The sequence below is a fragment of the Malurus melanocephalus genome, unplaced genomic scaffold, assembly GCF_030028575.1.
Source record: "Malurus melanocephalus ecotype Western Australia unplaced genomic scaffold, MMel_1.1 scaffold_137, whole genome shotgun sequence".
NCBI lineage: Eukaryota > Metazoa > Chordata > Aves > Passeriformes > Maluridae > Malurus > Malurus melanocephalus.
In genome coordinates, this window is record NW_026623369.1 from 1337520 (window position 1) to 1360894 (window position 23375).

The 23375-nt window shown below is 41.1% G+C and overlaps 1 protein-coding gene across 2 annotated transcripts in view; it reads left to right on the top strand.

Annotated features, from left to right (window-relative positions):
* The first annotated feature begins 383 nt into the window (after nt 1–383).
* Nucleotides 384–23375, top strand: part of ARHGAP22 (Rho GTPase activating protein 22) — a 115999-nt gene continuing 93007 nt past the window's right edge. For both annotated transcript variants that reach the window (XM_057370990.1, XM_057370991.1), the window contains exons 1-3: nt 384–418; nt 14149–14348; nt 18312–18399. In XM_057370990.1, the coding sequence (XP_057226973.1) occupies nt 385–418; nt 14149–14348; nt 18312–18399 (322 nt within the window). In that variant the 5' untranslated portion in view covers nt 384. The remainder of the gene's footprint in view (nt 419–14148; nt 14349–18311; nt 18400–23375) is intronic.

The window sequence follows — 23375 nt, forward strand, 5'->3', positions numbered from 1 at the left end:
CTCCTGATCAGAGCYTTGTCGAGTCCAAGCATCTGTTGAGCGCACGCCACCCGAGGAAGCCGCAGCTCGGGAGCGGGGCTGAGCGCTGCTCCCTGCAAGCGGCACATTGATCACACGGCCGCGTGGCCAATTAGCGGCAGGAGCCAGGGCCAGCCCTCGTGTCTGCGCGCTGGTGATCTATCGGCACTAATTACCGAGACACTTAATGCCTAGTTTGGATGGGAATTAATTCGAGGCCGGATAAATAATGCATTAGGGTTTATTCAGCCCCGCGTGAAGCGTCGCCCCCGAGCCAGGGCTGGAGCGGCGAGCGGCGGTGGCGGCGATGCGCGGGGCGGCGGCCGGGGCTGGGCGCTGAGGCTGCGGGCATTGCCAGCCGGGAGCATGCTGAGCCCCAAGATCAGGCAGGCCAGGAGAGGTGAGTGTGCGACCCCTGCGCCTCGCGGGGTGGGGACGGAGACCATCGGCTGGCGCGGGGAAACTTCGCGGTGGTGGCGGACAGCGGGTACCGCTGCCCGCGATCTGTCCCCCACCCCGRCTGCTGCCCCGCTGGCCGAAGCCAGCCCTGGGAAGGGCACCCGACTGTCTGTTCGGGCAGAACGAAGGCTAGGAGGAGACCTGTGCTGGTGATCACCGACGTGGTCTGCAGTGTCTGAGAAGCAGGGATAACAATATTGTAATGTGTCCTGGGACTTGACATAGCCATTTCACCCCTGTACTGGTTGCTAATRCTGCGTTTCTAATGCTGAATTCATTATAACAGGTGGAGACAGGTGTGTTTAGTTTACCTGCAGCATCTTGGAGAAGCAGTTTGCGGTAGCACATTATCCATGCAGGGCTGGAAGCAGGAGGTGGAGATAYTCGTTCTGTGAGCTGTGGGCAAGACAAAAGGAAGGAAGAAAAACCTGCCCTGGGTTTGCTACAGCTGCTTTGAGCAGTCATTTGGAGCTGTGAGGTGTAGCATGCCACGTTTGTAAAGCAGTGAGCTAGGGCTGGGCRCAGCCGTTGTCTTGATGTCAGGTCACCTGGAAGAGATGCTTTGGTAGGGGATGTAGTCTGTGATACACCAGTTCCTCGATTGACACAGCATTTGTAAATCATCATTGCCACTCAAAACCTGACCGTGTCAGAGGTATATCTTCCTGTTCATTGGAAAAARATTAGATTAATGTAATTTAGGAGCTAAAGCAAACACGGTCAGAAGAGTATGTAAAGATGAGGGTTTTCTTCAGCCATGCCAGCATTATAAAATAGGAGGTGTCACTGGTTCTAGCTACTGTGATTTCAAGACAGGTACTTTCAGCCAAATGTCACTTTGCATCATATATTGAAGGCAGTATTACGTGATGAACAGTCCTTAAAATACCATCAGCCCATTAAATAGCTGTTAGAATCTTGGAAGGAAAAAGCTTCCTGCCATCTGGAGGTGTCAGGATCAGATATGTACTGCTGCACCCACAGTAAAGTCATAAGTACTTATTTTTTAGTTACACAATGTTGTAGAAGTTCAGGAAGTCTTTTGTATATGCTAGCTCTTTGCCATCCACCTTCTAAGGGGTATTAAATCTTTTAATAGGTATGTTATCCAGCATTCCCGGTAGCTATTATAGCTCTGATGAGCAAAGATAGATGATGCTACTAAGGTGGTTTTGGAAGGCTGTGTCATGCCTGCCATTCTTCCACTTTCTTCAAATCACCTGGAAGRGACTAATTTGTATATCAAAATATATTGAAGTTGGGGGACAGAAATTCTATATCCCTAGGAGCTACTAATACTTKGGGGACAAACTATAGTTTACCTTTGTGATTCAATTTCAATTTGTAGCAGTCATTCTCTCTGGGTTTGTTCTATTTGGCTCATTAACAGTGCAGTGGTAAGTTTATTTCTGAATTAATTTAAAACTCCTGAAAAGAGCTGGGATGCTGGGTTGTGAAACTTCAGGAATTTTCCTGAAGTTTTGCAATGCTGTGGCAAAGCACTGGTAACCTGTTGCAAAGGTTACCAAGTAGGACCTAGTCCTGCAAGGTTCTTCTGTAGCCCCTGTTGACAGAAACAGTAAACAGGCCATGCTGAAGATGCAGAATGCTTGAAGGTAARGGTCCCACCTTGCAAGACTGAGTTGAATGGGAGATGATAGTTCATGAACCCTGGAGTCCCAGTTGGGATTKCTAATGAAGATTCAGCTGATAAACAGTGGACAAGGAAAGTATTCAGAAGGCTGCAGTAATGTTCTGTGTACAGTGAGCATCAAAAAGGGCCCTTGATCTGCTGYAAGCTGCTGCATGAGTTTGGCTGACTGAAAGCTTCAGAGTAGTGACTATTAGGTCTGCTGTTGAGGACTTAGCTGTGTAAGGGAGGCAGTATGACTTCTCTGAGCAGACTGAAGAGAAGGGACAAGACAGGGTCCAGCCTGTGATGGTACTTGAGTGTGACAGAAGGCAGCAATGTGGCTGAACCTAGGGATGTTCATGTATTTGGAAAGTTCTGGGAGTTCAAACCCCTGTGTGTGTGCGTGGCTAGCTAGCTCTTTGCTTCAGGCTCCCAGCATTTGTGCACATAGGAAAGCTTCATCAAATTCTGTTTTATTTCCAGTTCTCTGCTGAGAATGAACCTTTAAACATTGAATTGTGATGTTTAATGCTGTCACTTTTGTTCAATTTTTAGATTGTCCTTAAGAAAACTCCTGGRTTTAAAGACATTCAAGCTTTTGAAAATGTGGTGTCTGGACTTGAGACTGACATCGAGGGTGTAGTTCCTAATGTCTGTGAAAGGAACAGTAGAGAACAAAAATAATTGGCCTTACTAAAAGTAACTATCAAAGATAAGGCAGTCCTTGTTCTTCCACCAGCAACCTCACATCTGTAACTCAGAAATATGTGTTCAGAAGTACATTTTCTTTTCATAAGATCTAGGAAGGTGTAAAATATCACAGACTGAAAATCTTAATGTGCATAAAAGGCCTTCTGGGAAATCATTCATTCTGGCTAGGTCTGAATGGGTTTTGCATTATTTTTTCATCTATAGGAGTTCATGCTCAGCAATTGGCAGAGTCTAGGATTCCAAAATAAATGACTGCAATGGAAAACATCTATTTTCACGTTCTTATGTGATGGGGCAGAAAAATATAGCCTTGCAGAGTGGAGGCAAGAGAACTTTCCATATGGATTGGAGGGAAGGCAGTTTTTAGACTGCATCCTTCAGTCTCAAGGAATGCATTTTTGTTTCATTGTTTTTAAGAGATTAAAATATGAAACAAAGCATTTKCTCCTTGGCTTGAAAAGTCTCAAAAATGTTATACCTGCCCAGCTGCATTTAGATGTGCTAGAAAATGGAAACTGGACTGACTACAGGTTTATGCATTTGTATTTTAAAGTGTGATGTGATTTCCCTCTRTAGAAAGAGAATTAGCCTGCTGCCATGATATATAATTTACAGATTCATGTCTTCAGCATAGTCTCAGTTGGAGAGTCACTAAGGATAAACCTTCTCTCCTTATTAGGATTTTGTACTTTTGGATGACAYTCTGACCTATTATTTCTGTTTGTGACATACTCATACATATGCTACAGTATTTTGAAAATTTTCCTTGCACTCATAATAATTAAACTTTTTTTTGTCTGTTTTAATTAAAACGTAGCACCTGGAAAAAGTGATGGGAGACATTTTGGTTAGTTAGGCTGCTGCAAATGTACTGGTATGCTTCACATGTATGAAGAACAGTTATTTCCCTCATGCTTTGTGAAGAGCCATCCTTTCATCAGCCTGAAGGCAGAAAAAGGGAGCTTTCATGTGTCTAGTGCCCCTCACCAATCCCAGTTTAKCACCTGCAGCCTCAGCTCTGGTTTGAGGGGCTGGTGCTGTACACAGCTATCCCAGAGCAGGTKGGAGCCCAGCACCTTGGCACCTCCAGCCTACCAGGCAAATGGTGACACCCAGTTTCTTACTCCTGCAACCAAGGTAAACAGTCCTGAAGCTGTGAACTGCTCCAAACACTTGCTTCAGCCCTCAGAGCCCACAGGCCGGGGGCAGGAGCAATCAGTGTAACTTCGCGCAGCTGGCAGAGCAGCGCCACCTTTAACGAGGAGCCCACCTGTGAGGGGGCGGGGTCACTACCCCACATCCTTAAAWGAGTGAGCCTTGAAGGTGCGAGAGGCAACTCCAGGAGCTCTCCTCTGGAAGGGTATGTGGGTAAAAAGGCAAGCATGAGGTGGTGGTAAATGTAATTTGATTTATAGTTCAGTTTGGAGGAGGAAGGCATCTCTGAGATAGTGGGGGAGGAGGACAAAGTGGCAGTAGAGCTGCCTCTCGGATGGGCCTGGGTTTTGTCGTTTTGCTTTGGAGGAACTTGAGAAGAAGCTGCTAAGTTTGAAATCCTAAGGCAGGGGTATAGAGGCTGTGGAGGGAGTCACTGGGCTGGACCTGATGCCCTGCTGGATTAACTGCCCTGAACACAKCATGAAGAAACAGGATCAGACTAAGGGGTAAAGAGAAGTGTAGGGGACAAATAAACTATGGAGGGTCCCTTCTCACTAKGTGCAGCCCTAGGGAGGAGAATGAAGCATGAAGCTACTTTTGTTCCTTGGTACAGGGTCAGGCTTCTAGTACTGTGCTGCTTTGGTGCAGGGGTGTGTGGCAATGAGCTGCATTATAAACTCTGGACTCTAATTTTTTTGTCTCACTTGGCTGATTCAATGGCTGTGTGCGTATAGAGACAGAGTCAAGAAAATGATGTTTGTGCAATTCTTCAAGGGACAGGTTCATGTTCTCATTCTTATTTTGTGGCATGTCCCATAAAGAAGGACTTGAGTTGTTCCAAGCTGTAATCCTCTCATCACTGTAGAGATGCCCCTCTCGAATTTGATTCATGATGTGTGCTGGACTAATTGCTGCTCTTGGCAATAACAAATTTCTATCCCTGCCTGAAGGCTCAGGCAGCCATTCTCCTTAGAAAAAGCCCTGAAAAGTTTGCAGGCAAGCACCAGCTTATTAAGCACAGGCAATCTGAATTTGAAATAACGAACCATAGGCTCACCTCCTGGGGAGGGAAAGGGGCCTTGAGAAAGAGTGGTAATTTAGCTCTATGGGCAGCTGGACTGCTGGGGAGAGCACTTGTCGGGAGGGAATTAAATATTAAAAAAATCACTAAGCCATAGGCTCTCTTATTGCTAGTAGAACATCATTGAGGGATACAGTGAAACTGGCAAACTGTGTATGAATAGCACAGTGGAAGTGCCAGAAATGCTAGGACCTCTCTCCTGAGACAACAGTCACCTTTTACTACCTGTATAAGCACATTACTCTTCATTGTAAGATTACTACCACAATGACTTTCTTTCCTTGCTTCCTTTCCCTTTATGTTTATGGTAAATTATAGGCAAGCACAGCAGCATAAACAACTTRATTTGTTTTCTTCAGCTCCCTGCAGTATGGACAGAGGGTAATTTAATGCAATGATAAGGGGTCACTGGTGGGAAGGGGAAACTCCTTCATGTGGCTGCAGTGTGAGCTATCTGCCAACATGGAAGAGGAAAAGATCTGTGCTTAGATCTGCCCAAGCCTGGACATATTTAAGTATTTAAAGTATTTAAATACTAAGTATTAGTATAATACTTACTATACTAAAGTATATTGAGTATTAATAAAGTATTAAGTATTTAAAACTAACATGGGGGAGGGAAGCTCCTGCTGASAGTCTTTCTAGCATGTATTCCTTCCACAGAGCTTTTCTGTGCATCCTTTGTGTGCAACGAGCTGTAAATTAGTTGAAGAGCTAAAGAGAGGAGATACTAGGTTTTTGCTGTGGTTGAAAAATTTACTTGTAATATCCTTCCTCTTAAAAGCAGGTGTTAAGAATTGTTACGCTTCACTAAGATTGTCATCCTGTGAACTGGTATTGAAGTGAAAAAGAACAACCTGTGGTATAAGAAATAAAAGACAAAGAAGCTACATAAGTCGTTTCTAAGGTGAGAATTGAATCTGTTGCAGGGGAAGGGATTGGGTTAATCATGATGTCTTTGGAAGAACTGTAGGCACAGGGTTAATACTCCTTTGCAGACCTCCAGTTTAGGAGGAGCAGCCTTTGCTTTATTAACCAGTGATGTCACAAATAATCTGAGTATTTAGATTCAAAGTATGAATTAATGGAGGAGTAAGAATTCCTGTATTTCTTCTGCCTTTGTCGCTCAGATCAATCCTGTAGTGCAGCAAGTCCCTTAGTCAGCTGTTGCACACAGAAGGAAGCAGAATTTGTTTGCACACTGAAAACAGGCACAACAGTATTGAAATAGACACACTTGGTTCAATGCTATGCCATGAAAAGTAGGGTGGGAATGAATACCCTCCTGATCTTTGGATGACTGTAAGAAGAGAAATACAATGTTAAGGCTGAATTCAGGGAATTTTATTGCTGAAAGTGACTGGGTCACGGTATCACTTCATCTTATAGCCAGTTGCTGGCAAAAGGCTTTGAGATATTTTTTCAGTCCAGAATAACTTTGGGAAGTGATATCCCATGTAACAGGATGGACAAATGTCTTTGGTGCTCCTAACATCAATTTTAGGAGCCATTGATGGTGGCAACCACTACAGTGGCTGAAGAATATGGCCTGTGTGCTTGGCATGGCACAGACGGTATTTAGCAAAAGCACGTGGGTGACTGGAGTGCCTCTGAGGAGCCCGAGTTGTTAAACTGCRTGGACCTATGTTTGTGCAGCACCTGTAGTGCAGTAGAGCTACAGTCTTGATCAGGACTCCACAGTATTTGATGCTGTACAAGCTCAGGCCACAGTCCCAGCTCCAAACTGAATGTTACTGTGGACAGTGGGTTTTTTTTTTTTTTTGTTTGTTTGTTTCTTTATTCCTTAATCTACTGTGGCTGGAAAGATTATTAAAAATTAATAACCATAGGAAGGATTACAAATTTCTGATTGCAGAGGAGCTCCAGGGTATTCATTCAGCCTTCTGTGACCTGATCTGACTCACTAAAATAGCAGGAAGAAAAAAAATCTGAGAACTTTTACCATTCCAGTGAACAACTTTTCATAGAAAAAGATCTCACCTTGTCAGTGTAGTGTAGGAATGTAAGGTTGGATGTATTGGCAGATGGAAGGAGCAGAGTGGAAGTGAAAAAAAAGGAGTAAAACTTTTTTTTTTCTCCTGGCAGTGGTGTGTAACAAGTGCATGTGCTTTAAAGCAGTACATCAAATAGCTRTGACCTAAGTGCTGATCTCTCCTCTGAATAATCTGCAGTGAATCCAGATGGGAGATTTCAGAGGATGGTGCAGATAAAAGGACCTTAAAATACGGTCTTTTGCTGGGAGCAGTTTCTGTACTTGTACTATCAATATGGTCTGTAACTCTGGTTTTGCAATAACAAAGGACATGGGCTATTTCACTTTACTAGATTGTAAACTGGTAGGTCAGTCTGTCGTAGCAGAAAGAATCAAGCCATCATCTTTCCATGTTGGCACTTATCCATGATCTAATGCTAGTGGTTTGAAAAGACTGGCAGGGTTTTGTGTATTTGCAGGGCACTTATGAGAAAGTTGGTGGCARGTTACCTGCAGTATTTAAGGTTTATTCATTGACAGGTGTCATAATCACCAAATATTCCTACAACCTGAAGCAATAATTCAAATTCTTTTGTAAATGCAAGGTGAAACTCCTTAAATAACTTTTCTGTGGGATTGAGACCTGCTGACCTTGTTGATGGTGACAGCAAATTAAGTTCAGGACAAATTTACAGTAGCTGAAAGGTCTCCAGTGTGAAATGGCAACCAAGAAACCAGTGTCCCTTTACCTTTTTGATAGCAGTGGATTGCCAAAATCCTTAGATTTGTCTGAAGTCCAGCATACCATCAATTTGTACCAACAGTTTGAACAGAATGTAAATTGTTCTTCAGCAGAAAAGGATTAAATTATCCCACTGACCATATGTTTGGAGTTGGGATTTTTTTGGGGGTGGACTGCATTGAGTATCAAATATACTTGGGTTTTCCTTCACTTGTGGAAAGGATTGTATTAATGTGTRTCAGTTTGTGCTACTCTGGTGTAATAAAGACGAGGCATTACCAGGTCATTGCTTACTATATCTCATGGAAGCCTTGAACTCTGTCATTTGAAAAGAGAACTAAGATTGAAGCGGATTCTTTTCTTCCTTCAGTCTTATCCCCCTGCTGCCATATTTGGATATGCCAGCTGGGTACTTCTGCAAGTAACTTTAGCCAGTAAAGTGACTTTTATGGTCACATCACACAGGTCACTGGAGTATAAAATTATTTTTTCTGATTTAGAAGCTGCCTTATACASAGCTGACTGTACCATTTGTAAGGTGATGAAAGGTCATGGCTGTTGAACACCTCAAAGAAGTCCAAGATTAATTTCTTCATGCCAGCCAGGAAGYGACTTCCCTCAAACTAGTGTGTCTTTGCTGTGTCTCTGACTGTGTTCAATAAATACTGGTGGCACACAGTTTTTGTAGGTTTTTTTTTGTAGTTTTTGTACGTATTCTACAAAGGAAATGCTATGATCTTGTTGAAGGTTGATGGAAAACCTGAGCCATCTCTGATGACTCTAGACAACTTTAAATGTGTGTTGCTGTGCCCAAACTTACAACACGGTAGGGCTACACAGCTTTCAGTACCAGATGCAGATGCGTATTCCAGCAGTGTTGTTTGGGTGTGCCTAACCTGCTGGCAGGAGATCTTGTCTCCCTTTCTGCCAGGAACTAACAGCATGTTCACCATTAAAATGTGCTGATATGAAGAATTTATACAGTGTAGTCATATTCTTTAGAGCTCCTTGGCACACTTGGAGTTTGCCAGTGAAAAAGTACTGACTGATCTGGCAGTGCAAAAGGGATACGAGAGAACAACCTTTATAAAAAAGCAAATATCTTGAAGGCAGAAACTGYAGCTTTTGGACTTTGAGAGCTGATTAAACTGCTCCTGAGACATGGGGCTCTTTCATGAGCAAGTCTAGTTTCCCAAGGCATTATTTGAGCACTCATCTTTTCTTGTTAAAGTCCTTCAAGCTGGCTCAGATTCTTTGGCCATAGCTAAAATATGCTTTTTGGTAATTTCCTTGCTATTCAGATCTTCCTTCTTGTTTAAAGATGCTTATTCTCAGATTGTGCTGAGGAAGTGTCTTGATTTTGTTTGTGCTTACTGACTCTGGTATCTTAGCAATCAAATTCAAACACAAATATAATTGTGTGATAGACACAAATCTAAAACAAGTATTTTATGGCCTACAAATCGGTGAAAGGAAATTCAGTACCTCTTTACAGGCATATTACCTGAGTTTCCAGTGAATCCTTTTTATGAGGCCATGTTTGAATTAAATAAAACAACTGAGAATATAATTTATAGCATGTGAAACCACTTCCCTTTGTGGCGAGTACTTTAAGCAACAACTATATTAGAAATAATGTGTAGTGTCACTGTGTCATCAGACTGAAGAACACCAGAGCAAAGTGCCTTTATTGTAGGACAGTTTGTTGGCCAGAATCAATTATTATGACTGTATTGATTTTTAGCTAACTGCCTATGAAATTCAAAATATTACAACTTTAATTGATATTGAATTGCATTGAATTGATTGATTTCCATGTCTGGTTTAAGTAAGTACTTACTGAGTGCTCAAATCTCTAGTAGTGTTCACAGCTGGGAGTGGGAGAAGGAGAGCAGAAGAGATTTGTATACAGTTGCCAGGCAGGATTGAACTCAGGAAGGAGAGATGGTGTGGATAGGGAAGGTCAGATGTTGTCTCTTTTATGTGCATGTTCAGGGTAAAAGTAGATGTGATGAGGAAACAGGAACGTGGATATTTCTTGGAGGCAGGTCTGCGTGGCAGGGGAGCTCTTGTAGTAATGTATTGTCCATTGGAGTGGGATTGCTGCCTCTGTAAGGAATGGCAGTATGGCTCCACACAGTCTGACCCATCCACTCCTTAGGTTAATCTTTGATTTTACTATTAGAGGCATGACAACCGAGTGTGGTATTTTGGAGGGGAGTTTATTTAACATAGTCTGATGCATTTGCACACTGAGTGTTCAGGATCACTTCATTGTCTTTGCTCGTATTCCTCCTCCCATATTCATCTGGATATGAGAACTTCCAGTCACAGGAGTATATTCCAGGTCTGTAGTTCTGATGCTTACCTTAAGTATTTACCATTCCAAAATAGCTTGACTCGTTAGTGCCACCTATGGGTCTGCCTGGTCTGTTGTTACTTTGCTGTCCTGCGGTTGCCTTGCTTCCCTGCTTCTGAGTGGGTATGGTGTGGGTATGTAGTTGGCATTTCAGTACAGCCGTGCTGTGCAAACGAATCCTAAAYCTTTTGCCAAGGAGAGTTTGAATTCTTTCTACACTGATATCCATTTAGAACTTACATGTATGACTAAATCAATAATTAACTAATGACAATTTGAAGAGCGAAACCAACCTGTAGGTTGTTATTGAAAATGCATTACTGGATCAGAGCTCCAGAGCATGTAAAGTATTTGCTGAGSTGTGAGTCTGATTTATTGATTTGTTTTCTTCCTTATGTTTTGCTGGTTCCATAATTCTGTTAAATAGATAAGCACAAATAATATATTTGTACCATTAAGAATCAGAGGCTTGATGTACTGTATCAGATTATCAAAGCAGATATTTTGATCCCTAGTTTGAGATAGCTGCTGCTTTAAAGACAGGCTGTGCTCATCCGTAAAAGTTTTCTTCTGACCTCTATGCAATTATTGTATTCTGCGAACCATGCAGTATAAGCATCAATGCTGTTAATAGCCATAAATAATTCCTCTTTCTAAAAATTTCTGTCTGATCCATGTTGTTGACTTGCAGATGAAGTTGCTAAGTATCTCCCTAATGAAATTAACTATTACAGTYACGACCAGAAACGAAGGAAATGGAAAGCTAAAACAGCATGAAGAATTAACAATCATAGCAACTGACTGAGACATGGTGCTGCATRAAATAAAATAAAGATCTGCATTCCCTAGTGGCTGATCATGAAAGCTTTAGCTCTTGACAAAAATAAATAATTACTAGGTGAGCTGTACAAATAGTACCAAAGAGGGAGTGAGGGAACATACAAGGTAACATATATGGAGTTATTTTAAAGCAAGTTGTTTGATGTCTTTTGTGAGGTCTATGTCAGTATAGATGGTGAATAAAACTTATTTCTCTTTAGATTGAGAGGTAAAGTAGCAGAGGGTGTATATAATTATAATCAAGCCAGGAAAACTGGGGACTGATGGGATTTTCATATTTAAGCTGGAGAGTGCTAAGGTACTTAAATGTGGAGATAACTTAAGTGCCTACTGAAAGATGGCATTTTGGTATCATTAGACTAATTGGTTACTTTAATAGCCAGGATATTGCCTAAGAACCATTATAGTGCATTTGATAAAACCAAATTCTTTTAATATTTATTTTTTGTAATAACATAGTTTGTAATAGAAATGTGGAGTGGAATTTGGGCAGTCTAAACCAGATTACAGTTTGATCATAGTTGTAAAATGTGGCCTGGAATGAGGYAGAGATTTTTCATTCAGCTAAATTCCTATGAGCCTCTGCAGCAGGGGTTCAAAGATGCCCAGGGAGTTTTCTTACTGCTTGTGTGTGAAATGGGGCACTCCAGTGGTGGTGATGGGGCCRGGGCTGGCTCTGGGTGTTGGGGTACCTCTGTAAACTTCTACCAGAGGATGCTGTGCTGGCAGAAGGGCTGATCCTAAAGCCCGAGGATCTTGGCTGTGTGGTGGAAAGTGGTTCTTGATGTATTTACAGGAATGCAAAGGCCTGTCTGTGAGAGCTCGAACTACACTGAGTTCAGAGAATATGCCTCGATACAACAAAGCCTGATTTTAAGTGCACTCCCTATTAAGATTTTTTTTTTAATTATTGTTTCAGCTATCTAAAAATAATCAGAATGAAGGAGTACTGGGTTACTTAATAGAATCCAGAAGTTGCTGGTAAACTTTGCTAATGTAGGACCAATGCTGTATATTAGCTCACATTGAATTCAGCAATGTATTTTAGCCATACATTAAGGGAAGTGTAATTCTGAAAAAGCTATGATGCTGCAGCATAATTTCTTACAACATTTCAACTTTCAAATTAATTTTGAAATGAAACTAAGAATAAAATCTGAATTTCTTACAGTAAATAGTTATAATTTGAAATCTAATTTCTTTTGATTGAGCCACAAGACAAAACCTGTTATTCACAGTTCTGTTGAGAGTAGTAGGATTTACCATAGCAGTTTAGAGAAATGCAAAATAAAAAATCCATTTTGCCTGTTCAGATGGCTTTCACTGAGTSTAAAATATAAGACTGAGAAAGTAATGCCATCTTCTGCCTGTAAAAATGGAAAGTTGGCAGGGGTCAGACTGAGTGCCTACTGGGTGGTTACAGGAGAGATGAGTGGATCCTTAAGCCAGAGTAGAAGGAGAAAGTATATGAAATTATACAAATGGAGATTGTGTCACTGAGAGTTTTTGCTAATGGAAGGATGTGGTACCACTCAGATCTGCCCTCTGCTGACAGAAGTGTTTAGTGTGTACGTGTGCTGGTTTATAGTTCTTTATAAAGAACTTATCTTTATGACCTGACTGCCTAGTCATGAGGAAGGTCAAAGCAGATTTTATCTCAGGCACCAATGTGATTTCCCTCACTGGAGTACATCGAGGAGACTCTGAAGATCTGACCTAAGTCCGTTATCTGCCTCTCCTTATTTTGCAGTTTGCTTTGTGGAAGTGAAGAAATAGGATCAAATTTAATGTTGCAAATATGATTTTCTATTTTTTTTTCTTATTGTTTGTTTGTTCCCTTAACACCATGACATCAACATTATTTTTCTTTCTTTGGTTTATGCTGGCAGTTTCATCACTGTGTGGTGAGGCACCAGGAGCAGAAACCAATCAGATGATGACATCAAGGCCATGTTAGTTGTCTGWACCCAAAAGAGACAAAACTAGACAGCACTCTTGAGAGCCAGAGGGTTGTCCTTTCTTGTGATAGTTTGAATTAGCTGTAGTGTATCAGGGACACCTGAATAAGAAGCTTGTCTGGTTTTTAGGTGCAACAGGTCACTGTTAATGGGAGACATCAGTGATTCCAATTTACTGGTACTGGCCTGTAAAATAACACCTTGTTCCAAGTGGGCTGTTATAAATTGTGCTTGATGTTAGCTGAATGTAGAAAATGGGAAGGAGCAGGATCGTTCTAGCAGCAATGAAGGAAAAATGGTACGAAATACTAAATAACTATTATTATAAGATACTTCATAAATCCAAGGGAAGTAGAGGTGGAAAAGGCCTGTGGGGTCACCTAACCTGTTCATTCTAAGGGACTGGCTTATTGTCTGCAATATATAATGGTCTGCTATTCCAGACTAGCTCTAAATGCCCCAATAGACTTGTTTTCTATTTCTTAAACTTTTCCTCACTTTTCTATTTCTGAAACCCTTCCTCAGATTAACATGTTCCTCTTTTTATTTTTTAATTTTATTTTAAATTTTGTTTTACTGCTTTGATGTCAAATGCCCTGAAGAGTGTTAACTGTGTTAACTCTTTGTCTTTGTGTGGATCACAGATGCTGCTTTGATTAACAGTTTTCTTTTTGAATCTTTCTCTGTTTTTAATTTTTTTTTTCTGTCTCTCCTGTGGCAGCTGGAGAGCTATTTCACTGGCTAGCCACCCCAGACCAGCAGGGTGTGCAGTGAGAATTTATAYTCTCTCCTTGTGCCCTCTCTTTCGTATTTCTCTTTATGCCCCTTCACCACACTTTTGCACATCCTCATTGGGTAAATATCCCTTTAGGAGAGAGCAATATCATTATTCCCAAGGAGAGCTGAAAGGCAGTAAAGATTTGCCTCAAAGAAAGGTAGTATGAGCAATGAAACCTTTGTTGGAGGTATTGTGTGTCTTTAGGCATTCTGGTGTGAGCAGTACCAAAAAAGTGATTCTTGTCTTGTGTTTGACTGTCATGAGCTTAAATGTRCACCCTGAAAAACAAGTACCTGCTCAAAGAGGGAACGTATAATGGTCTGCCAATATCTGAAAAGAGAGTGTGGAGCAGTTATTTAGCCTCTCTRAGGGTTCTAACTGTTAATTCTTTGTTTGACTTACTCTGTAATTGCCTTTTCAGCCCGGTCAAGGAGTTTGGTGATGGGTGAACAAGTTGGGCCTCCTTCCAGATCATCTTCTCCAAATCCTCAAGAACGTGTCCTGAAGTGTGGCTGGCTAAAGAAACAAAGGAGCATTATGAAGAACTGGCAGCAGCGGTGGTTTGTGTTGCGTGGGGATCAGCTCTTCTATTATAAGGATGAAGAGGAAACTAAACCTCAGGTATGACTAGAGACCTGTAGGACTTAATGGTTGTGACTTCTGTGTGATCAGTCATGCTTTAGTTGACAGATCATGTCAGTTGTCTTCTATTCTCACCAAAGCCATACACACTTAAGGAGGTTCAAAGGTAAGAGATGTTGCAGGGAGGCTTCTCTACTACCAGGCAAGTGATAGATCTGGGGAAAAGGTTAGAGGGTGTTTACTTACCCACTAGGGCATGCCGACCTCTAGATCTTAGTATGGCCATCTATGAGACTGGAGTTTGACAGGAAGAGCTATGGAGTTCCAGATTACTGAGGCAGGAATGATTAACCTCAACTGAGGCTCATTATCTCCCCACTAATCCATTGTTAGCCATGAGGTGAACCAGCTGCTTAGAGCTGGCTTGTGTGTGTGGAGTGTGGAGGTTTTGTGGCATGCTGAGTACAGGCTGTAATATGTGTTTTAGTGTGGGGGGGAGGGAGTTGGTTAAAGCTTACAGAAGGCATGAGAAATTTCTAATTCRTGTTTTTCAAAAGGCTGTAAAATTCTCTTGCAGCATTTGAGCTGAGGTCTTTCCTTGTTGCTGTAGCAGATTATGCACCATAATTCACGTAGTCATTGTTTTGACTGTCAGGCCTTTAACCAGAGCCATTGAACGGAGGGAGCATAATTGAATGAGCCAGACGATGTCCCTGTACTGCTGGCTCCTGATGAGTCAGTACAGGCATTAGAGAGTGACAGTCAGCCTGTGCAGTATCATCATCATCCACATGGTCATTATAGATGATTATTAAACTGCTTGATACAGCTGCCTGCTTGACTGTCACACATAAATTTCATTGTAGTGTGAGAATGGAAATTAATATTCCCCCACGGACCTCACATAAATATGGTACATGAATGAGGATGTTGACTGCATCTARTATCTTGCACTCTCCTGATCAGGGATTTGGTCCATAATTATGGATAGTCTTCTGTGTAAAGTCTAAAGAGATTTGGTAATGTAACCTGATTACTCAGGATGCTGCCAGCAACAGCTGGATTTTGCACTTTCAAGCCAAGCACCTTATCTTCATATKCAATGTAAGTGGAGAGCTGGGCATTTCTGAACTGTGTCAGTGAACCTAATGGGAAGAAACTGCCTCAGGTAGTCATGTTGTAAAGGGCAGCTTTAACCCTGGTCCTTTTTGGGCACAGGGTTTGCCATACATTTATCGCTAAGGGAAGCCATATTGTATAGGATGGTACAGGACTATGTCCTGACTATTCCTGTAGGAGTTGCAAATTAGTATTTGCATCTGACTTCAGATAGGACTATATGCATCCCTCAGGTGAGATGTACTTTTGGAATGTGTAGGTGGCTGTTGCTTGGGGTTCTGTGGAATGAAGCAAAGGCAGAGTTGTGCCCATGCATCTTAGGAAGACTAAGACTCTTGGTTTTGGGGAGAACTTTGTTGTAGGACATGGAGATATTTTCAMTAGMTGATGTTGGTATTAATCCCTAATTTCCTTCAGCCCTAATGGTAGTCATGCTTAATTTAAATATTTTTATTTTATTTATTAAGTATGGCCYTTAAGCTTGCATGTAAAACTAAATCAATAGTTTCACCAAAAKTCCCATTGATCTTCTACCTACTTGATTATTTACACACACTCTGGAAGAGAGTTTTTATTTTTGTTGCTTACCTGATAAAATCAAATGAGATTTATGACATAATGTTTCAAAACTGAAACATGAAACAACATCTTTTTGTTTATGGATGTTGCATTGCCTGTTTTTATGAAAACCTACTCTTTCAGTTTCTTAGAGGAAACTGTAGATATTCTTTGTTTGCTAATATTGCTTAAAAGGTGAAGCTGTAATCTAATGGCAGGAGAATCACACAGGCTTTCTGTGGTGAAAAAGATTTATTTTCTGGTCTTAATGGATTGAGTAGTGTTGAAGGTGTGTATATGTGTGCCACATGACAGTTGCAATTGCACGACTCACTCCATCAGAGACCAAAGGTTAGAAGGTGGACTTGCAGACACTGCTTTTCTTCAATTTGCTCAAGTTATCCCCATGAGGACAGGGGAAGGGAGAACTGCCCTGCAGAGAGCTTTTGATGCTCCTACTGATTCTGTCAATATATGAGTGGGTTTCTAAAGTAGCTTTGGGCTCATTTCTATTCCCAGGAAAGGAGACAGCTAGCATACAACCCTCCCAAATTTTCAAGGGAACAGAAGGCACTCTACAACTAATTAATTAACCTTTCCTTTGGTATTGACTTGGCATGATAAAAGGCTTTAATGCATCTGCAGTGGGCTTGGGTTTTGTGCTTTAGAAAACAGCAGAATTKTCTAGAATGTGTTCTGACCACTGTACTCTAAAGATGAGGTTTTATACAATATTTTTCAATACCATTTGGAATAATTTCAGATGTATCTGCATTTTTGTCAATTTAGCRGGAGAACACTGGAAAGGCATCTTTGGAATGTCTTCAGTTTATCTTCTAATTTCASTGAACCTCAGAGTCAAATTGCAGGGCAACAGGGTTGGGAGAGAAGGGTGCTAAAGGTTTCTGCTATGGTGCTGACTTATTTTACCTCAATTTTAAATATTGCAACCATTCTAGAAAAAACACTTGGTATGTTCTTTGCTAAGTGCCCTCCCATACTGTGTCCTTCCACARTCTTACCCTTACACTGGTAGGTAACAGGAACTGAGCATTGACACTGTTGAACAAAGCATCTGTAGGAAGATACACTGACAAAGAGCAAAAGAATGGAACTTATACTGAATAAAGGCAATGAAAAGTAACACATATGGCTTCGTTATTTTATGGAGAAGATTGCAAAGGTCATACGATGAGTTGTGTTCAGTTAGTTGAAATTCTGGATTGTTTGTCTCATGAGACACTAATTGTATTACTCCATTATGTGTGGATCTGGAAGCTAACAAATAGCATAACCAGAATTTGTTTTGATTACCAATGATATTAAGGTCCAGTGTGTCTTGGATTTGGTTGTTTCCAGATTAGTAAACATGCATAGCTACATTCTCATCAACCAGAAATGTGTGGAAAAAACCTCACTGAAACACCTTTCTTCATTTTCTGTACAGCAAGAAAAGATGCTTTGGATCCAGTTTGAGTTCCAGAGCAGTTTGGTGCAGGAGTGAGAACTGCTCATTKCCCTCTTCATGGCTTAACTCTTGAGAGTCACAATTTGTACTGTATTTTGTCTGTCTGATTGTGAGTATGTCCTGAAGAATGTTAGCTGGAAACCCTTTAAAATATGAGATTAAATGACTGTTCCACTAACGTTACTGGACAGCAGCTTCCTGTGATGGCTTTTTTGGCTTTTCCATAGATTGAGAGGATTTTGTTCACTTTGAAGATGCTAGGTCACCAGCTATGCAGAAGTCCCAAACTGGAATACGTTGTATTAATTATGCCTGGGCTTAAGGTAGAAAGGAAGTGGAATACTGGCAGCATTTGAACTTGGGAAGTAAAGTGGCTCAGGTTTTATTTCAAGGGAAGCTATTGTCTTTTGGATTTAAAGGTAGTCCACTACCTTGCAAATCTGACTTAACTGCTCTTTTCCAGTATCTCCCTGGGAATTTCTGTGTACTGAGGGTCTCTGAAAAATAAGCCATTTTATTCAAAGGCATGCTGCAACCAGRAATCCAAGGGTGTAGGAAGAGCAGATGTAATATGAGATGAAGCTTTTGCAAGGGATAATTAATTACGGAAAACAAGGAAAATCACTTCTGTATGCTTATTGTTATTCCAGAGGAAAGAGACTTCGACCAGTGTCCAGTGTGAGAGAAAAGACAGTGGAGCAAGTGCATGACCAGTTCAAATCTTTTCTTGCTCAGAACTGTGGAAAGGTGATTGGCACAGTCAATGGGCAGGACTTGAATATGCTATATATTTTATCATCTTTTCCTCACCCTTTTAGTGGTCTTTCCCTTTTCACTAATATTTGTGTCCATTGCAGGGTTTGATACTACTGCAAGGCAGTCAGGTGAACGAGCTGCCACCTAATCCTGATGAACCAGGGAAACATCTCTTTGAAATTACCCCAGGTATGCCAGCATTTCTTTGTGCTTTCAGTATGACATCACCTCATTCCCATCAGTTGTCGTCAATAGTTCTTGACTTGTACTGATCACTCCTGAATGTTCTGATACACTGGCCAAATTATCTAGTGAGGCTGGGGAATGGGACTTAACTACATTATGTTATTTTTTTGGATAYAAGTGCTGCCTGGGTACTTCATTTTCATTTCTATGGTAGTTGAGATGTATCATGCTCCTTGATTTTTCTCTTTGGAGAGGGCTCCTTGCTTGGAGTGTTGTGTGGTCTCTCAAACTAATGTGTTTTTCTGGTTGTTGTGGGAGAAATGGGCACAGAAAGARGTGATTCAGAAGGGTAAAAAAAGTGATGCTATTGAGCATGATTGTGGATCTCAGGATATTTGGGTTCACATTGTTTTGAGGTTACATTTTTTTGTGTTCCCCAGAAAAATGACTCACTGCACCACTGACTTGTCTGCAAAATGAAGATATTTTCTCTAACTTATGCAGTTAAATCTATTTACATTTGTAGCAAACTTAGTTACTACATGGATAGTAAGTACTGAAAAACACTACAAATGGCCAGTCAATACAGAATGTGATTGACACAGACGTCACTGGAGAGTGTGGCCTGAAGAGCTCCCCAGTTTGTTCACAGTACATTTATTCTGTGCTGGTTTTCGCATAAATGCCTCCTCTTTTTTTTGCACGTATTCTGAAATGACCGTGTTCTGCGTGGTTGCCAGCCTGCAGAACACCCACGTAGTCAACAGCTCTGAAACAGAAGGCAGACAGGAAAGGGAGCACAAATGATACTGCAGGAYCCAGATCTTTATTTTACATCACTGCCCATCTTTTCCTGTGTTGGATGTGTGACCACTATCACATTTCTGCCTAATTGTGCTTCATTTATCCCACTGTAAGGTAGGACTCTACAGTTTCTGTAGAGATAATACTATTTTTTTTAAGTTATCTACTAAGTAGGGGATCTTGTGACTACAGATACATTCACATTACTAATGTACATTCACATTCCTGAAATGTACCTATAGCTGATACCAGCTTATCTGGCAAAGAGGAGAGGCTGAGGTCTGAGAAATGTCCAAAGAGTTCTAAAGTCTGTGGTACCAGTTATCTCCAAAATTCTGTTTTGTGATTAATAGCTAAGGTGCTCAGTGTTGTGGAACTGTTGCCAAGATCTTGCCACCTTTCTTCCCTCTGCTGCAAGCTGTGTTAAGCTTGGCTGTGGGAGCTGTTCCCTGAGTGCAGGGACTAGAGTAACAGCATGTCCTGTGCTGTAACAGAGCATGTATTGATTTTCTGCTGAGTAACAAGAACTAATGATGRGCATTGTGTATTATTCATGTTTCATCAAGTTCATTTCTAAGCTGTATAGAGCAGCTGGGAGAAGGGTTAACTAGGGACATGAGAGACTGCAGAACCGTTTACAGTCAAACCACTGTTAGATCTGGTGACAGGACTTCCTGAAATACTTCCTCTATATTCCTTTTTGGGGACTRTGTAAATTTCTGGATCCTTTTGAATCCATTCATGCTTCCCTTCATCATAGCTGGAAGTTCAGAGTGGAATGGTGGGGTAAGCTAGGGATGCAAGGTGCTCTCATGTTCCAGTGCACATTAGCAGGTGGTGGGGGATGAGGTCGGGTGCAGAAGTTGTACCATTTGGGATAATAATTCCCCAGCAGCTGGTATTTATGGATGGAAATGATCTGTGTTGCTTGGGAGAGGAGTTCAAATCTGGCAACAGTGCCTGCTGTTGCTAAGACAACAGAATAACTTAGTGTTGGCCTGGGGTCACAGTGCGTTTTGAAATGGTGTAATGGCTGTAAGAGCCACAGGGATTAAGCTCTGARAATGTTTTAAGGAATATTGATGACTTAAGTGCTCCTGAAATATCACCTTTTAGGAAACTGATTTAATGTCTTGGGGCAAGTGGTCTACCTGGTTTTATTCCCCAGACTTTGCAGCCCTATGTGATGCTCAAGGTCCTCTAGACAGAAAACTCCCTGATACAGTAACGTTTTTAGAAGGAAAGGAGGGAGTAAAAAGGTTCAGAAGTTAGGAGGTGCTCATGGTGCACATCTTGGTGTCTCCTTATCACCAATAATAGCTAATTTCAGTGCCACAATGGTTTCTGCCAAGGTGAACCATAACAGCTCTTATTCTGTGAGAATAAGAGTGCAGTTTTGTAGTAAGTTTAATTATTTCATTGGAAAGAGCTGCTGAAGGGGTTGATCTTGTTTCCATATATCTAATCATATCTTTCATTTCAGCTCTTATAACTGAAAAAAAGTTCTCAGATCAGTTGGACTTCAGGTCAGTCTAACTGAGGGGATGAAAACTCACCTTCAGGTTGCTTTTTGATCTCCAGTTGAGTTAGCACCAGCACTGTCTGTAGTGAGGCAGTTCAGTCCTCTTCATAGTTGTTACCTTGGTCTTCTTGCAGACTTAGCCAGAGCAAGGATGACTGCCTATACTTGATTCACATGTTGAAGGTTATTTTCAGTAACCTTTAGAAGTCGATTCTCTGTGGCATGCTCTTCCAGTTAATTAAAAAGACTTAGTTCAATATAGGCAACTTGCCCTTACAAAAGGGACTTGTATTTAATGCTGAATCCCTTAAAGATGGAGTAGTGGTTGCATTATGCCAGAAGTTAGGCTGGGGAAAAATTAATTCTTCATCCARGAACTTTGTGCAGGGCTTATGTAGAAGCTACTTCACTGCCTTGGCTGTACTGTACAATAAGAAGGAAAATCAAGAAAGCTAGAATCAGAATGTRGGAGCCCTAATTCTTACAGGGACAGTAATTGTTGTGTACTTGTTCTGTAGGGGTCCATTTGTGTTGTTGGCAGTATCTGAGAGAGAAGTTGGAGTGGCAGCTTGTTTGTCTYGTGCCAGTAGGTTGAATGATGCTTTCAAAGCAGTCTGCTCTGTGGTACACTTCTGTGTCCCAGGTGATCAACACCAATTAAGTTATTTTTGTGGCCTTTTTATCTCAGTTCCTGTTGAGATGGTGTGTAATTAAAATACCTGGAGGAGAAATCAGAAAGTTGTTCATTGAAAATCATTCCATGTTCTCTATTATTCAATGCAAATTGCGATTCTAATTAACAGCAGGATACTGAGTTTGGCATTGGTAATTAAGTTTCCTCCTGAAATCTACAGCTGAAAACTGACTGTGCATATCTGAATATGTGATGATGTTGGCATTTGAAACGTTTATTTAGATTTCTGTGATTTGGCACCCATCATGTTGACTAGGGAAATGGCAGCAAAATAAAGTAATTTTGGGTCCTACTAGGAAGTTTGAGACTGTGTAGTTGCAGCAGTGCACTGTGGAAACACTTAGCAAGAGAAAGCTGTGGATGTTATCATGTCCATGGCRTTGCACTGATCTTGGCAAGAAGATTGGTGGTTTTGGTTTTGCAGTGGAGGGCCCTGTCAGATCTTTGTTTAGTACTTCCAGGTATCTGGAGTAAAGCTGAGAGTRTGCAGTTACTTGTATGTCACTAAAAGGATAACTGTCTTTTGGAATGTGAGATAGATTTTTCCATTTATTAAGGGGTGAGAAATGACAAATGTATTTTTGAAACTGTCTTTCCACAGGAGCACCCTGAATGATAAAAGTGCATGCTTTCTTTACAGTCGCAGACTGGAAACTGTTTGTTATTATATTATAGCTTGAGTTGAAGATCTTTAAGGTAATAACGTTTTAGCACTAAGATCATGACAGGTACAACTGCTTGCCTTTTACCAGCTGCGGAATCTCTTTTTATGTCCGAGTGCAGTTTGAGTCTCCTTAGAAGTATGTCTCCTGAGCTTCTGTGCCTGCAAAATCTTGGTGTGTTCTTCTTTCTGTTCTGCTTGCTCCGTCTCTCTTGAGCACTAGATGGTGCTGCTTCTTTCCAGCTTCTGCTTGGACTCTTGCTGTCAGCGATGGCGCATGGCTTGAATCACTGGAGCCTGAGTTTGTCCGCTCAGAGGAAACCAGTTACTCTACTTCGTTCATTCGTGTTGCCTTAAAGCAAATAGGCAAGCAAGAGTTCCATAACAATGTTTTTGCCCAGCCTGTGAAGCCAATATTGTGCCCTGTAGACAGAATACAGTATTGAATGCATTTCTGCACATTTGCTCAGTTGGTTAGAGTGTACTGCTAATAATGCCAAGGTCGTGGATTTGATCCCTGTATGGGTCATTCACTTAGGAGTTGGACTTGATGCTTGATGATACCTTCCAACTCAGAGTATTCTGTGATTCTGCAATATTCTATATTGAACACATTCCATGTATTCACAATATATGGCTGCTGTCACAGGTGCCAAAATCAACAGTCTTTGAAGACATTCAAGTTCAAATTGTTGACCTATTTAAATCTTGTTTTAGTCTTAAAATTATTATATAAGAGTAAAATATGTTCTGTATAGTCACATGCAGTAGTGACTGTGTGGGGAGGCTGCTTGGATGTAGGTCTCCACTGTCTGAGGCTAACATACTGACCCAGGGCTTACGGGCTGTTTAGTGGCATCTGTCTGACTGATTTCCTCTTCTCCCATTCTGAGCCTGTTAAACTTGTTTTTTCAAAATGTATATCTTCAAAATTTTACTATTTTAATGATTTGGCATTTGCCAAATGGTACTAATTGCCTTTCTCAGAATTACTAATTTCCTAAATCTACTGAGATTTTTTTCAACTGAAAAAATAGCTTTGGTGGCCTGCTCAGACCTTGATAACTTACTTTAGTGTTAACAGAAGTATCAGTCAGCTGCCAGTATTTCTAGGCTTGTTTCACAAATGGATTCAATTTGATGAACTGTTAAGTAAGTTAATGGAAGCCCTCATTTCCGTTGTGGAGGTAGACACCAGCAGCTCAAATCTTCTGTAAGCAAGGCTTCTCTGCTTACTGATTTCCTGATCTGTACTTTCCCTGAATGCTTGACTGTACCATGTCACTGMAATCTTTTGA